The sequence below is a fragment of the Antechinus flavipes genome, chromosome 4 (genome assembly GCF_016432865.1).
Source record: "Antechinus flavipes isolate AdamAnt ecotype Samford, QLD, Australia chromosome 4, AdamAnt_v2, whole genome shotgun sequence".
NCBI classification, from domain to species: domain Eukaryota; kingdom Metazoa; phylum Chordata; class Mammalia; order Dasyuromorphia; family Dasyuridae; genus Antechinus; species Antechinus flavipes.
Window position 1 is genome coordinate 480,519,822 of NC_067401.1, and position 16,627 is coordinate 480,536,448.

Genomic DNA, 16,627 nt, shown 5'->3' on the forward strand with positions numbered 1-16,627 from the left:
TTGCCCCATCAGCGGTGCCCGGCGCTCCTGGCTTAGCTTCTGGGGACGTGGAGGGTCATTAGTGGGGGCTGATACCCAGCCCCTCCTCCTGGTCCTGCTGCCATCCCCTGCCCCCCCCGCCCCGAACCTGCCTCCCGGGCTTGTTTCCTCACCGAGTGGCCGAAGCCCAGCTCTGGGGACACCCCGGCTGGACTGGGATTGGTGGAAGGGGCCCTCGGTTCTGGGGTTAGCATCCGTGAGCTTCCTGGCCACGGGAGGGAAGGCAAAGAGCGGGAGATGGCGTGGAGAGGGGCCGGGGATTCCTCCTGCTGCCCTCTCCTCACTCGGCCCCATTCCTTGGGGCTGGGAGCGGGCAGGGGGCACAGTGGCCTGCCTGTCCTTTCTGCTTCTGGCTAGGCACGTGACTGACTTAGCCTGGCAGCCTCTGTGGGTGAGACTGCCCCCCCCTTCAGCAAGGCCAGGGGAGACAGGCTCCTCCGAGCCCCTGGAGTAGAAGGGGATGGTGGTGGGCTTTGCGCCCCCAGAGCCAAGGGGCAGGCTTCCCGAGATGCACCTTGCTGGGAGCCCCTCAGCTGCGGGCCTCGGCCTGTCCCTTGTCCATTCCCTTTGACCCTCAGATCTCAGGTGGGGCGGGACTGGGACTGTTCCCTAACCTTGCATCCCGGCCACAGAGGCTCTGCTTTGGCCCAGACGCCTGAGGGTCTCCACGGGGGCTGGGCCGGGCCCTCCTGGGAGCGGGCATCCCGAGCCTGGCCGCTGCCCGGCAGGCCCACCCAGCGCGGCCCCCTCCCAGGCTCCTGCCCCGGACTCGCGCTTTCTGCCCCCCTCGAAGGAAATGGCCCCAGGGATTGGCTGCGAGAGAGTGGGCCTTGAGCGCTGTCTTTGGGCGGAGGGGGAGATAGGGTCGCTGTTGCTGAGCTGGGGAAGGGCCGTCACTGCGCGTGCCGATTGGCTGCAGCCGTGAGGCGAGTCACCTCTGATTAGCGGCCTGCCAGGGACGGAGCGTGAGTGAGAACTCCCTGCCAGCCCTGACTTGTCTCATTTCCCATTACTTTTATCCATCACCACAAACGCCCAGGCTCCCCTCCTGAACTAATTAAGTTTGCATGTGTTTAGACACATTGCCAAATAGGGTTTAGCAAAGCGGAACTGAGCTACATCTCTTTCTGAGCCGGCAGGGAGAGGGATGGGAGCCGGGCCCTGCAAGGGAGGGGGAGACAATACCGAGTGGGACAGGTAGAGGGATGGCGGCTCCGCAGGGGGCCCCGCGCCGGCGGCCGCGTGACTGCTGGAGGGGGCCGGGGGCCTGGGGGCGGGGGGGCGGAGCAGCTGTAGCAGAGGCCTTCAGAGGGGACCGGGAGCACAGGCTGCCCTTCCTCCTCCACCCCGTAAGCATTTGTTAGGCACCTACTGTGTGCCAGGCGCCATGCTAAGGGCGAGGAGTACCAAGACTAGTCTCTGCTCTCATGGAGCCCACAGTCCAGTGGGAGAGGCTCCTCAGAGAGGCTCTGGGCCGGATGAATGGAGGCAACTGAAGAAAGGTGTTAAGGGGACTCGGGAAAGGCTTCTTGGAGGGGGTGGGATGGGGGGCAGCCAGTAAAAGTACCCGAGTCTCTTTGTGGAGGCCGGGATCTCAGAGTCTGTGGGGAGGCGAGGCAGAGGAAGACTGGAAAGGGAGGAAGCAGCCATGGCCCGGCTGGGGGTCCCCAGCAGCTGGGGCAGTGAGGACCGGCGTCACAGGAGAGAAGGGGGGCGAGGGCCCTTGGCCAAAGACTGGACCTGGGGGGTGTGAGAGAGGGCCGGGCCTGGGAGGGCATTAGGAAAAGAGAGAGTCAGGGGCAAGAGATGAGCTCCCTCTGGGACACTGAGGCCGGCAGGGAGGTTATAAGCCCGAGTCCGGCGAAAGCCAGAGCAGCCCCTCAGTGGCCGGCCTGGTGCTCGGGCCCTGCCTGCAGCCTTGGAAGGTACAGGGTGGGGGGTGGGGAGTGGGGAGAGCCAGGCTTTGTTCTCTGCCCCTGCCGGGGGGTGGGGGGAGGGAGGTTGTTTACCCAGCACCCCTCCAGGTTTGGAGACACTTGGCAGGTGTCCCCTGGGTCTCTCCGACCGCCGGGAAGGTGCTTCCTTATACACGTTTTACTGAAGGGGAAACTGATGCTGAGAAAAAGTGAGGGAGGGTCCCAGAGTTAAGCCTCTCAGGCAGGATGCCCCTCAGCCCCTCCTGATTCCAAGGCCAGCCGTCCGTTTCCTCCGCCACCTGAGGAAGGCTCCAGGCTGGAGTCATCAAGCCTTAGAGCAGCCCTAGCACTGACGCCCAGCTTTCCAGCTGGGTCCGGCTTGTCATTACACCGAAGAGGGAGAAAGGAGGAGCACTTATTAAGCACCTGTGGTGTGCCTTTACACATTTTCTGGTAAAGCTGTACAATTGGCATGGCTTGGAAAGCACCGAGGTGAAGGCAGCCCCTGCCAGGACTCCCTGCGGTAGGGCAGGAGGGACGCCAGGCCAGGCCAGAGCCTCCAGGCCACGGGGTAGTCTAGCTCTGGAGCTGTCTGGGGCCGGGTCTGTCACTCAGCAGCCATTTGTAAGCTTGCTGTGTGCTGGACACTGAGGACAAGGAGAGCCCCTCTCTTCGAGGAGCTCTCCTTCCTCCACACCAGCTAGGGCTGTAGCTCTGGCAACGGCCCCGAGCTGTGGCCTCCTGGCTCTGGGGAAGGAGTCCGGCCTAAGCCTGTGTGCAAACGGGACAGTAATTGCCCTCTCTGGCCTCTGGTGGACCTGTTGGGAAGGCCCATCCTGCCCCCCCGCCCACCATGGGGTCCCCTGGGTCATGGAAGAACTTCTGAAAAGAACCTAGGGGTTCGAGTGGATCTCAAACTCTAGCTGACTCGGCCTGATGAACTGGAAAGCACATAGAGTGTTGAGGGGCAGCAGGAGGAGGGAGGGCTGCTAGTAGAGCCGGCCATTTGGGCAAGCTTCCATGGAAGGAGAGAGGCTGAAGCATCAGGGAGCTGGGCCTGGGGTCTCCCGAGGACAGAGCCAGGATCCATTTGGAGGCTGCTCCCCGCTTCAGACCTGTTCAGGGCGGCGCTCGTCCTGCGGGGGCTCCTGGCTCAACTCTAGTCAGGGGCTACCCGAGGGGCCGAGTGGAGATGAGCTATCATGTCCCCCCTTCCCTTCCCCAGTCCTTGGGTGACGGGTTCGCCGGGTCTTGTTCCATTTGGATTGGCGTCCTTGGGTGCCAGATTCCTGATATGGGCTGGGCTGGACACTCTGCCCCTGCCCTCTCATCCGTCCAGAGCGATCTGTCCAGGATGTCGGCCTGTCTGTCACAGCCCTCCCCGCCCCCCGTGGCTGCCTGTCACCCCCAGGGGCAGAACTTGCATTAGGGTCTTCCTTTTCTTTCTGGTCTTCGTACCTTGCCATCCTCTCCAGCCATTCCGGCCTCCGGGCCGTTCCTCTGCCCCAGGACCCATCTCCCACCTCTGGGCCCTTTCCCGAGCTGTGCCTTGTGCCTGTTCCCCTGCTGCCTTCCCCAGGGGACCTTATGGGGTCCTGGCGGCAGCCGGAGCCTCCGCTTTCGCACCCTTCCTTCTCCCTCCCGTGTGGCCACGGTTTCTCTTCCGCCCGAGTGCGAGGTCCATGAGAGCAGGGCCTTTGTGGCCCCTGGGCGCCCGGGACTCACCTAGAGCCTGGTATCCAGCACTGGGTGACTGCGGCCCCGGCCCCCTCTGCTGCTCCGGCCCCCAGATCCTTTCCAGACAAAGGGCCGCCCAGCCCTTCTGTTTCTGATGGTGGCCCTGGGCCTGTAGGGCAGGGCGGGTTCCCCGGAGGGGAAGGCTGTGAATCCAGGGCTTGTGGCGTGAAATACAAGCTCCTGATTCAGCCTTCGAGACTCCCACCAGGCTGGTTGCTCCCATTCCATACTTTCCCCTCGGGCCCTGGACTTTGCAGCCATGGTGGCCGCCTGGCCGTCCCCAGCCCGTGCTCTTCCCTCTGTGCCTGGAACAAGCTCCCGTCTCCTCCCCCAGGAAATCTTTCTCTTCCCCCCCTCCTCCAACCCCGCGAAAGGTGCGCTCTTTGCTGCTGTTGCCCCCACCTCTCCCCCAGAGGGATCGAGCCACTTTTCACACCTCCCCCATAAGGTACTTAGATGTCTCTGGGGTCTGGCTGGAAGCTTCTCGAGGGCCCAGGCTGTCAGTGCACATCTCTGTACGTGGCCTGGCACGCGCACAGTAGGTGCTTAATAAAGCCTCGTTGTATTAAATTGAACATGTTTTCCTGTACTAAGCGCCCAGCCCAAGCCCTTGGAGGTCATTAAGAAATTGAGCTCGTTTGGAGGCACCAGGAGCCTGTAAAGGCGGCCTCGTCTAGACACAGGAAGGCTTGGGGAACACCAGCTTCTCGGCTCTGCTTCCAGGCCCCCGTGGGTGGGGGACAGACCGAGGCTCCGTGTCAGGCAGAGCGGTCCCAGAGGGGACGGGATGGCCTCCGCAGACCTGGGGGCCTCCAAGCAGAGGCTGGGTGGGAGGCTGTGTGGAGGCCCTTTGGGGCTTCCTTCCCAAGGTCTGGGTGCCGGCCGCTGACGGAGCCTCGGCCCAGCCGGGACAGCCAAAGCTCCTCCGAGCAGGGTCAGCCTGTGGGATCGCTTCCCTCGGTCTCTGTGCGACCTCCCACCTGCCACCTCCTTGCAGACAGAGGGATGGGGACAGTGGAGGACCCCCTGCAGACCCTCTGGGCCTGCCCTGACCCAGCCTCCCCCTGCGGCAGAGACGCTGGCGTTGCCCTGCCGGGGTCTCCGTGCCCTGCCTCGGGGCTGGGGCGGCCTCCGGAGCCTTGGGTGGGCCACCAGCCGCTGTCTCTTGTTAGCGGGGCCTCCTGCATCCATCAGCTCAGCCCGGCTCTAACGAGCGCGCCATTCATTGTGGGTGACGTTCCCTGCGGGGGCTCGGCAGCGGCATTAATTAAAGAGGAGCTACCTGGCGCAGCCGGGGAGGGGGCGGCGGGCCTGCGGAGCTCAGCGCGTTAGCGGGAGACGGCCTCGTTAGCCTGACGGGGCCTTGGGCCTGCGGGGCTCCGGGGGAAGATTCGTTCCACCTGCTGGGAGCAGCCTCTGAGAGGAGGCGAGCTGGGGGAGGGGAGGGGAAGACAAGCTCCACCCCCCAAAGCCCCCATCGGCTCTGGGGCCCCCGCTTTGAGCCTCAGAGGGGGCAGAGGTCATTGATGAACCCCGGAGGGCTTCAGGGAGGAGGTGGCACTCTACTGTCTTCCAAGGAACAATAGGGAAGAGGACATCCATGGTGGGGCTGGCCTGAGCAGAAAGGGAGGGAGGGAGGGGGGCCTGAGGCTAGTGCCCTCCTAATCTGGGGGGCGAGGGGGGCATCCTTGAAATCCCCCTCAGCTCACTTGCCAAACGTGTCTGAAGCAGTGTGGCGGGAGGCTGAGCAGGGCCCGGACTCCCAAACGTGCTCGAATTGGTGCCGACCGAGCCCTTCAGGGCAGCCCCGGGCTCACAGGGACAGGTTCCTATTGTGTGTGGGGGGGTGCCATTCTTGTTCCCATTTGACAGATGAGAAAACTGAGGCTGAGAGGTGAAGCAGCTTAGCTAGCGCGTGGCTGTGGTAGGATTGAAGTCGGGTCTTCCCGGCGCTGGTGCCTTGAATGGGAAGGCCTTGAATGCCAGGCTGAGGCGCTTGAGCAGGAGAGTGCTGTGACCTGGGAGCCTGTGCCCTGGGGGCTCTGCGGAGCTTTGGTGCAGGAGCCCCCAGTGCGAGCCCCAACTCTGCTCCCCCGTCCCTGAAAGTCCGACCCCTCCTCTGGTCCTTTGGTTAGAATGCCACGGGACGCGAGTGGGTGGTTGGAGGGGGGAAGAGCCCGCACCGGGGCCTGGCGGGAGTGGAGGCGCGGGGGCATCGGGGAGCCCAGGAGAGGCGCCCTAACGCGCTTTCCCCATCGGGGAGCAGAAGGGAGGGCGGTGGCCAGCGTGGCCCGGCCAGGATGGGCGCGGGGGGCCCGGCTCCCTCTGGCCCCGAGTTCTCCCTGGTCATGTCTGTGGCCGACGGAAAGTGCTCCCGGCCTGAGGCGCCGACTGTGCGTTAGTGCATTTCTGACCGTGAGTTAGGCTCAGGCCTGATTTTATTTACCATTTTAATCCTCTGTGCGAATGGGGCCAGCCAGGGAGTGGGTGGCCGCCTCTCCCCCACCTGGGGAGTTACAGGCTGCTGCCCCCAACCCCCACCTCGGGAGCCATAGAACCCCCCCCCCACCTTGGGAACAAAAGGCTGCCCCCCCTTCTACCTTGGGAGCCATTGGCTACCCTCCCCCACCCGTGGCCACTCTGGGGGACGAGGAAGACTTCTGCCAGGTCCCCCCTCGGCTTCAAGCTCTAGAGCCGGAGGCAGCCCTCTGCAGGGCAGGCTCTGGGACCTCGGGTCCACCCCTGTAGCCCCCAGGGCTCTGTGACAGGATGCCGGTATTGTTATTCCCATTTCACAGATGAAGCAGCTAAGGCAAAGAGCTATGTTAAGGGACTTAGGGTCACGGCCGGCGTGTATCACAACTGGAACCTCCATGGGGGTCTCGACAGCAAAACCATTACTTCTGTGCCCCTGCCGCCCCCGAGTCGGGGGCGCTCATGTGGCCTCCCACAGGTGAGAAAGAAATAGGTTGGAGGGGGCCCCTCTGAGGCCCCCAGAGCCCGCCTACCCTGCCCGGGCCCCTCTCCCCCAGGCCCCGGACCCCCTCCCCAGGCCCCCGGCTGCCAGGGGCTGCTGGGTGTGTGGTAGGGAAAGGGTTTCTCCGCTGGCGCTTCCCTGAGCGCGTCCCGGAGGCAGATTCTGTCTGCTGGAGGAGAGAATTAATCTCCAGCTTCCCGCGCCTGCAAGGTGAGTGACCCCTGTTTTGTCAGCCCCTGACAATCTGCTCTCTAATTCGCAGCCGGGGGAATGGAGACGTTCGGTGGCTCTAAGGCGCCCTGTGCAGAGGGGCTCGGGAAGGCTGCTCTCGCCGGCGGGCACGCGTCCACGCAGACGGCAGCCCCGGGGCTGGGAGCTGGGGCCGGGGCAGTGCCCCCCAGGATGCCCCGTGTCCGTCGGCTCTTGTGGCTTGGGCTCCGTGGGGTAACTTGCCTTTGTGCTAAGTGGCTGTAGTGACAGTGAGGGCTCCCGGCGGGCAGCGGTCTCGGGGAGTGTGTGCCGGGCGAGGGGGAGTGAGGGGAGAGAAGCCGCGGGGCCCGGGCTCGCCGAGGCCTCTCCCGCCTGTGTGCCAGGCCCTGCTCCGGGGAAGAAAGGGAGCGGCCCGCGCCGGGAGCCTGACAGGCCCCTCTCCGCTCCCGCTCCTCCCGCTCGCAGCCGCAGGCAGCCTGTCTCTTTGTTAACAGAGTGACAGCAATGTGACACCGTGGAAATAATTACTAACAAATCACGGGGCTGACTGCAAACAGCTCTCAGGCTTCAGAGGCTTGTCAGGGTGCATCGGAGCAGCGCTGGGGGAGGGCGTCCCCCTGCCCGCCGCAGCCCGCAGCCCCCACTCTGCCGCCTCAAGGCCGGGCCTCCGGGGGAGAGCGCCCAGGGCCCGAGGGGGCCGGCGGGCAGCGGGACGCGGCCTGTCCGGGGGGCCTCCCCCAGAAGCCCGGGCGCCCCGGCAGCTTGTGACGAGCGGACCGTCCGGTCCCTGTCGCTGAGCGGAGGGATCTCCCCGCCTGCCAGGCGGTAAATAACGCCGCGCCGGGCTGGCTGGAGGCGGGGTGGGGGAGTGGGGGAGCGGCAGGAGGACTGGGGGGCGCACGCCCGCCTCATACAATATTTATACAGGGATGGGAGTCAGCTGCGGTGACCTCCCGGGTCACGCTGCTAAATAGCTCCTGAATTGCCCTGCATTCTAATTGCCGCAGCTGTCCTTTGCCCTCCCATTGTCTGGCGGCTCTGCGCCCTCGGGAGGGCGACAAGTGCCTGTGGCAGGGAGGGCCCCGAACAAAAGCCCGGCGGCCCTGGGGACTCTGGTGGCGGAGGCTCCTTGGGGCGGGGCCTGTCCCGGACGTCCTGCACCCCGCGCCTCCCCCGGCACCGCTTGGTAGCATGCGCCCATTGCCTCCCCGGGAGCTGCAGCAGCCCCTCCGGGGGTCCTGGGGAGGGAGCCCCGGAGCTCTGAGGCAGAGTGGGTGGGGGGCAGCTTGCCACAACCCTGTTCTACAGGCCCAAAGGGCCCCAGGCCCCCGAGGTGCTTCGGGGGAGCAGATTTACCTGATGACGCGTGTGACACGTGGCCGCCCTCGGCTTCTTCCAGAGAATGCCGGGCATGGCCACCCCGAGAGGCAGGGCCCCCGCCGGCCGTCCACTCTGCGGAGGGGCCCGGCCCCCCCACCTCCCGCCTGCTGACAGCAAGGTCAGGGGCCCTGGGGAGGGGAGCGTGGCCATAGCAGCTCCCTGAAAGGACATGGGGTGGGGGCCCTTCTGATTCATCCGCTCAGTGCCAGTGGTCTTCAGGAAATGGGGCCGGCTGGGATCGGGGCAGGGGGCCCCGGTCGGACCCCTTTGAGGGGCATCAGGAGCATCTTGTGGGGCGAGGGGACGGGTACCCCCTCGAGGAGGGTGGGTTTAAGGTTCTGAAGTCCTGCTGAGCTTGATCCAGGGCACAGAAGGGAAGCCGGCCCCCCCAGAGGGAACCTTGGTCCCAGAGCAGGGCGAGATAAGCTTTGGGAAGTCTGTGGGTGGTTTGGGCCATCCAGGCCCTGACCCTAAAGGGAGTAAGTGTGACTAGGGCCCCCAGCCTGCCCCTCCCCCAGAGGTCACGCCTGGCTGAGCCCCTAGCAGTGCCAGCAGAAGCCCCCGTTGCCTGCCAGCCCTGGCGCAGGTGATGTCCTTTCATCTCAGCCATCAGGAGCCAAGCGGAAATTAAATCCGTCTTGCTCCCTGGGTATGGGGCTGGTGCCAGGGCCGGGGCTTCTCCTGGAGCCCACCCACCTGCTGAGGTGGGGGCATTCAGGCTCCCCCGCCGTGTGGCTGTGCCGGGATGGGCCCCTGCTGACGATTCCCCCGGGCCCTCGGACGGGCAGAACCTGCTGAGCTCGAGGGTGTGACGGTGGCCGGGGGGAGTGGGCAGACAAGCCTGGAGCAGTGACACAGCTTCCCCCCCCCACTGACGCAGACTGCCGGGGGTCTCCCGAGGGGTCTGTAGGTGCCTTGTGGCTGCCAGGCCCCGGAGACGGGTGTGCTGGCGCACCACCAGGATCGGCTCAAGGAGATTAGTGGGACCCCGGGAAGCGCGGCTGCCCCACTGCCTCCACAGCGGCTTCTGGGTGGCTGCCCCCTTGTTCTAGAGATGAGGTCTGGAAGGGAGTGGGCCCGGGGGGCTCCTGATGCTGCCGGGGCCCTGGCCAGACCCTTGTGCTTGTTTCCTTCTGCCAAAGAGGGGCTGCTGGAGAAGCAGGCCCAGCCCCATGCCCGCTTCCTGCCCCCCCCCCCCCCAGTGTTCTGGTGGCAGGTGTGGCAGGCGCCCCGCCCCCCCACGCTCACCCCCGGGGGCCTTGCATGGCTGTAGGCCCAGCTCTCCTCGAGGACAGAATCATTAAGGTCTTTGGTCCAAGCCCAGACCCACAGGAAGCCAGGAGATTGAGCTGGGACCCCGATACCCCCAGGGCGCAGGGCTGGGAGCAGTCACTGCTCAGGCCGGGGCCCTCGGGGCCTGCAGGGGGCCGGAAGGAGAGGCAGCCCTGGGCCAGGGGCAGGGGAGGGCCTGGGAGCGGCCCCGCGGGGCAGTTCGGGGCTTGTGTCTTGGTCTTTGTGCTTCTGGGGTCTAGCCCCGAGGAGGAGCTTAGCAAGCTCATTTAACCGGACTTGGGGGCAGGCTCTGCGGCCATGGCTTTGCTAAGGCGAGGTGGGCGGTCCGGCCTCGGGACTTGGGTCCCTGTGGGTGCTGACTTCCTTTCTCATGCAGGAGCGCCCAGAAATCAGGGGGAGAGCAGGCCCGGGGAGGCCGGCAGCTCTCCACGCTCCCCCTCCCTTTCTGGGTCCCCTGCGTGGTTTTGGGTGCGAGGCTGGCCCCGGGGCCTCCCAACAAGTCACCCCGTTGCCGGTTCCCCCTCCATCTGCCTGTGCCTTCCAGCAAGCCTGGGCTACCTAGAGCGGCCAGGATGGGGCGCCCAGGCGCCGTCTCCCCCGCCGGGATGACGGCGTTGCCCTCCACGAGCACTGTCAGCCCTGGGAACGTGTCGGGCTGGGAGAGGGGCGACTCCCTGGGGGTCCCCGACGTGGACGGCGCCGTGCGCGCCTCCGACCCCCTTCTGCCCCTCCCTTGCCGCCTGCAGCGGCTCCTTTGTCCGGGGGCCGGGCTCGGCGGCTCTGGGCTCGGCAGTGACATTCATTAACAGAGGGGCTTCAGAAAGAGACATCTCAGACCTCTCGCTGGAAGCCCCCCTCCATCCGAAGCGTGGCTGCTGCTGGTGAGATTCATTAGCGCGCCCTGACAGCCGACGGCGGGCGGACGGGCCGAGGCGCGCTGTCTCCTTCCCGCTTCCCCAGCGCTGATATTTAGAGCTGATGGGCTGCTTATAGACTCCTTGTACATGACACCTGGGGGGGCGAGGGGGGGAGACAAGGAGCTGACTGTCAGGGCGGTGTTACAGCAGCCTCTCTCTCCTGACCCTGCGCGGTCCCGGCAAGTGCCTCAGCCCCCGGGCCCGAGCTGCAGAGACCCCCGCTCTCCCACGGGGCCGGGGCCGGGGCCGCTGGGGGGCGGAGGAGGAGGGGAGCGAGAGTGCCGGGGCGCCCGTCTGGGGACCGGGTCTGCGTCCTTCCCCGCGGGCACCGGGACGGCAGCTGTTTGGTGCTGGAAGCCGGCCAGGGGAGGCGGCCATCGACAGGCCGAGGCCGCCTGGGGCGGTCCCTCCCTCGGGGGGAGCCTCAGGGCTCGCAGTGGGCACCCAGCCAGAGCCCACCTTGGCCCGACCCCAGAGAAGCGGCCCGGGGAGGGCCATGGTGGCCAGCGGGCGCCCCCCAGCACCCCCGTGTGCCTGGCCCCCCTCCCCTCCGGGCCCCTTCCTTTCTCTTTCCTTCCTTCCCCCGTCCTTTCTCGCCTCCCCCTCCCCTCCCCCGCTCCTCATGTGGTTGGCGGCTCCGAGCTGCGATGGCAGAACCTGTTGAAACGAGGCCCCTATTTCCTCGTGTGACCCCCTGAATAATTAGGGTTAAGTTGATACGCTATCTCGGCGGTGACACATTTTATCTGCCTCTGTTTGTACAAGAGGATACAATGGGGGAGGAAGGACCAATTTGTGCCCTGTGCGTTCTAACCAGGCGGAGATAAAAGGTGTCACCGGCCCGATAAGGGCCCCGGCTCGCGCCGCGCTCTCATTGTGGCTCAATTGGCTCCATGTTTAATCCCGTCCTTTCTCTGCTCCCCCGCGCGGGGTCATATTTCACCGCGGTGCCAGCCCGTAATGATGCCCTGCGCGGTGTGGGAGGAGATAGGCACCCCTGGCTGACAGCCCGCCCTGATAACCCAACTCCAGCCCATCCATCATCGCCGCTCTCCTCAACTTAGGGAAAGTGATAACGAAAGCGGGCCGTTTATCACCGGGGCTGCTGATTTCTTCCGGGACTGGAGAACTGCTGGCTCCGAGTGACAGGCAGAGGCGAGCGGGGGGCGGGAGACAAAGGCGAGCCGCCGGCTCCCTGCGGCGTGTGCCAGCGTTCTCGGGGCCAGCTGGCAGCCCCCTGGGAGCCCCACGCGGGCACAGATCCCCCGCGCCAGGGACCCCCACACGGGCACAGATCCCCATGCCAGGGACCCCCATGCGGGCACAGATCCCCCGCGCCAGGGACCCCCACGTGGGCACAGATCCCCGTGCCAGGGACCCCCGTGCCAGGGACCCCCATGCGGGCACAGATCCCCCATGCCAGGGACCCCCGTGCCAGGGACCCCCACGCGGGCACAGATCCCCGTGCCAGGGACCCCCGTGCCAGGGACCCCCACGTGGGCACAGATCCCCGTGCCAGGGACCCCCACATGGGCACAGATCCCCCGCGCCAGGGACCCCCACGCGGGCACAGATCCCCCACACCAAGGACCCCCACGCGGGCACAGATCCCCCGCGCCAGGGACCCCCACGTGGGACCCCCCCCGGACTCTGCCCCTGGGCAGGACACAGGTCGGCTGCCCTCCTCTCAGGCTTCTCACCTCTTTGGGGACCCCCCCACGGGGCCTTCTCCTGGGGAAGGAGCTCTGCCCACGGGACGGGCCTGAGTGGGGCTGTTGGCAGCCTGTCGATGGGCTCCGTCCTGGCTCCGCACTCGGCTTTTCTGGGCTGGCCGAGCCCGGACGGTCCGGGAGAGAGGGGAGATGGCTAGATCTGGGGACCTGCTGCCTTTCAGCCTTTGAGAGTCTGCCCTCGATCTTGGGGGGGGAGTGGGGGGCACTGCTGCTCTAGGAAAGTTGGAGCCAGTGGGGGCCCAGCACTGGGCAGCAGGGGCCTTGCAGCCCCGGGGAAACCCGTGTCGACTCCCCAGAGGTGGGTGTATTGTTGGGAGGGGGAGCAAAGGCCGCAGCACAGACCCCAGACCACTTTTAAACGTCTCGCAGCCAAGTGGGAGCCTCACTCTCTGGGCTTGTTGAACGGGACGGGGCCATTTGCCGGGTGCCCATCCGCTCGGGGGGCTCCCCTTTGGGCTGTGCGAGGATGTTCTGGATGCCCGGGCCAGCGCTCCCTGGGGCACCGGCGCCCCCTGCTCTGGGCTCTGTGTGGGACACCGGGGAAGAGGGCCCGCCTCTGCGTGCTGGCCCGGCTGCAGGAAGCCCCAGCGGGAGCGCTTTTCCAGGAGCGGCAGCGGGGCGGGGCAGCCTTGGAGCAGCGGCAGGTTTCTGTCTGCTGTTCTGCTCCCCCTTCCTCCTCCTCCCCCCAGACCTGCTCTTCAAAGCACGGCCCTTCCTCTGATGGGGCTGCCAATTCCCTGGGCCCATTAGCCAGCGGGCCACGGGGGAACGTTTCCCGCATTCCCCATTTAATGAGCCCCTCACTCTGGCACACCTGTTTGCCATCAGCGCGTGGGGGAGGGCGGCTCCAGCCCACTTGGCAGGTGGGGCCACGGCTCGTTCTGCCTCCGAGCCGGCGTTGGGGGAGGATGGGGAAGGGGTGGGGGGCTCTCCCCTTGCCTAGCTGTGCCCAGAGGCCCCCAGAGGGTAGTGGCAGAGGGAGGGAAGGGGCTCGGTCTGTTCCTTTAAAGAAAGAGCATGGAAATGCAGCCCCCTCCTCAATACTAGCGACCCTTGAGCACGACCCCCAAACCCAGGCTGATCCTTCCTCCCGTGGAGGCGGGCTGTGGTCGGCCCTGTGTGAGGGGTCTGGGGGCTCCTCCAGGGGCCTGCACGCCTCTGGGCGACCCTGCAGCTCTCGGGGGTTTTGTTCCCCAGCCCTCTGAGACCGGCGGGTGAGCCTTCCCAGGTGCACGCTCAGGGAGGAGAGAACACTGACAGCTTAAACGACTTGCTCACGAACCCCTCCCCCCGTCAGGAAGGGGCCCAGGAGGGACCCGCAGTCCGACTGGGAATAAGGGACAAGCAGGCGGCTCCCCTGGGTCTGGGGCCCTCTGTGGGGGGCTTCCGGGGTCTCTTGTCTCCCCCCCGGGGAGGGCAGTGACGCTCCAGCGCGCTTTTGGAGCCAGGCGGGCCGCGGGGCACAGTGGTCCAAAGATCCTGCCCAGGGAAAGAGGCCAGTTACGTGTGCAGGAAAAGCGGTTCCATTTTACAGCCGAGGCATAATTGGCCCTTCCCCATTGGCTGCCAGTGACGCCATGCGAGCCCCTCGTAAAGCGAGGGCGGGCGGCCTGCACCTGTGGACTGGCTGCGGGGATAAAATTTCATTTGACGGCAGCAATAAGCACGACCAGATGACAGCGGGCCCGGCCATGCCAGCCGCCAGCAAACCGAGCCCTGTAAACCCGGACTGGCGTGGGGGCGGGGCGGGCGGGGGCCTCCTGCTGCCCGCAGTGCCAGGGACCCTCTTGGGGCACCTCTCCCTGCCCTCCTGGCTGCATCCGTCCCCGGGGTCCGGCCTGCGCCCTCTCGGGGCCGAGGCTGCCCCTCAGACCCATGGGCACCGACCCTGTGCCCCGGGACGGGAGGGCCAAGGGGAGACCCCCTGTGCACACTCAGCCCGGGGTGGCCCACGGGAGGAGAGTAACCGCCGTGCAAGCCGCACATCCAGGTCCGCGGTTAACGCTCTGCTGCAGTCCGGATTGGCGTGACCTTTCCTGCGGCCCCCTGCCCCGGGGGGCCGCTCCTCTTCGCACAGGCTCCCGAGCCCCCCTTTCAGTCCACATCCAGCTCCCGGACCTAGAGCCGGCCTGTGAGAGTCTTGCTGATTGTGAAAATCAGGGTGATGTGGCTGCTCCTCCAGGGCGCCCCCCCCCACCTCCAGCCCCTCCCCGGCTCTGCCCCCTCCCCCACTCTGCCCCCTCCCCCACTCTGCCCCCTCCCCCGCTCTCTGCCCCCTCCCCCGCTCTCTGCCCCCTCCCCCACTCTGCCCCCTCCCCCGCTCTCTGCCCCCTCGGTCAGAGGGGTCCCTATCCCGGGTCCTTCAGCGTCCCCCTGTGATGGGGCTCAGGGAGGCGCGCCCGGGACCTCCTTGGGGCCCCACTAAACATTTACCTTTTGTGGGTCCTTCCCCTGACGAGGCGGGCAGGGGCTGCACTAGGACCTGGCTGGCCTCTCAGGGAGGTCGCTTCTTAGCAGTCTGGCCCCCCTCCCCCCGGGCAGCAAGCCTGCTGTGCGCCAGGCACTGGGGGAGCGGCCCGGCCGGGGGGGCACAGCCTTCGGGGGCATCTGCCCTCTCGGGGGGAGGCGGGCACACGGATGGCCAAGGGTGGCGCTGCCCTTGTGGATGCACGAGGGGTGCCCGGTGGGCAGGGCGCAGCAGTGAAGCGACGGCCCTCGGGGTCTGGCGGCCCAAGGAGTCATGTCCGTAAGGGGCCGCGGAGACGTGGGCGCCAGTTGAGGAGGATTCGGATTCGGAGAGGGGCCGGGGAGGGCCCAGGGTGAGGGAAGCCCAGGGTAATGGCCGCTTCCATCTTTTTCCAGTCAAGACCTTTGAACTAGAAAGGACAGAGCCCAGTGGCTCATGGGAAAGGTCAAGTTAGCTGGCCCCATGACCGGGATGAGGGCCTCCGGGGGAGGGGGGGGCGCAGGGGCCAGGGAAGGGCCTGAGGGCCCAGAGGGCCCCGAGCCAGGGCTGCAGACCCCAGGCTGGGGAGCTGGACGTCCAGAGAGGGCAGTGGGCGCTGTCATCCAGCCTGGGCCGGCGGGGCTGCGGGCCGGGGGTCGGGCGTCCGCCCGGCTGTTTAGCCCCTGGAGGGGAGGGGGAGGGGGTGCGCAGAGAGCCCATCGGAGGGGGCCATCTCGAAGGGGGGGCGCCCCGTCGTGGCGGTGGGGGGTGAGATCGGATGCATGGGCTCTCGCACCCCCGCTGCGCCCCCAATGGGCCTCCACTTCCGGAGGCCCCAGGCCGGGGGGAGAGCTCACTGCGGCCTTCTCCCTCCTGGCTCCCGGCTTCCCTCCGGCCCAAGTGTGCAGGCTGGCCCTCGCCCGAGTCCTCCTCGAAGCCGGAGCCGGGCGCCTCCCCAGAGCATCTCCCCCGCGCCCTCCGGCTCCCTGGCATCTGCCTTGCCCTGGAACAAGACGGAGCTCTCACCCCCTTCTCTCTGCTCTCTTGCAGGCTGCCCGGGCAGTGCCAGTACCTGGGGTTGCCAGTGGCCGATTACTTCAAGCAGTGGATTAACCTGAAAAAGGTACCTGTGTTCCCTTGTGTGCGTCGGGCACCCGAGTCTGGGCCCCTCTGGGCCCTGCAGAGGTTTCCCCTCCCCTCCTCTTCCCTCTCCTCCTCCCCCTCCTCCTCCCTCTCCCCCTTCTCCCCCACCTCCTCCTGCTGCTGCTCGCGTCTGTCAGGGAGCTCTTGGCTCTGCCGCGGGCACTGCCACCGTCAGTGTCTGTAACGCCGGGTACCCTGGGCAGAAGGTGCCCTCGGGCCCCTCGTGGCCGTCTCGGGATCCCTCAGACCGGGGAGGAGATGGGCAGCCCTGATGGCGCCACATAGTCACAGCTCGGGCCCAGGCTGGGCCTGAGCAGGGGAGGGGGGCAGGGCGTCCTGTTGGCCTTGAAGCCTGGGAGGAACAAGGAGGCCAGGCAGAGGCTGCGCGGGGGAGACGGCGGGGGCGGCTCCTCCTGGGCACGGACGCGGAGGCTCTGTCGGGGAGCCACGTGCACCTGAGAAGCTGGGGGGGCCCCGGGCGGAGAGCCGGGGGGCAGGAGGGGCCGGGCCGGGGGGCGCGGCCAGGGCCTGGAGGGGGTGCCAGTCCTGAGCGGGCGCGGGGCAGCTCCGCGCGCCCAGGGCCGGGGAAGGAGGTTCGGGTGCCTCTGGGGGCCGGCGGCGGCTGGAGCCTGCTCCCAGGTGCTCTCCGACAGGGGGGGCGCTGGGGCCGTGGGAGGGAGGGCCGGGCCGGGCTGCCCGAGTCGGTGTGGGCCCTCGCCAGACGGGCGGCCCTGGAGGCCCAGACCGTGAACGATCGCCCCGTAAAGTTCATTCCGCTTTCAGGTGGCTGGACATGAGGGCAGTGAGCGCCACTGGGCACCCGGTAGGGGGACAGC

The 16,627-nt window shown here is 67.0% G+C and overlaps 1 protein-coding gene across 1 annotated transcript in view; it reads left to right on the plus strand.

Annotated features, from left to right (window-relative positions):
* ERI3 (ERI1 exoribonuclease family member 3) overlaps nt 1-16,627 on the plus strand; it is a 145,228-nt gene that overhangs the window by 62,822 nt on the left and 65,779 nt on the right. The window contains exon 6 of the mRNA XM_051999898.1: nt 15,699-15,771. Within this exon, the coding sequence (XP_051855858.1) occupies nt 15,699-15,771 (73 nt within the window). The remainder of the gene's footprint in view (nt 1-15,698; nt 15,772-16,627) is intronic.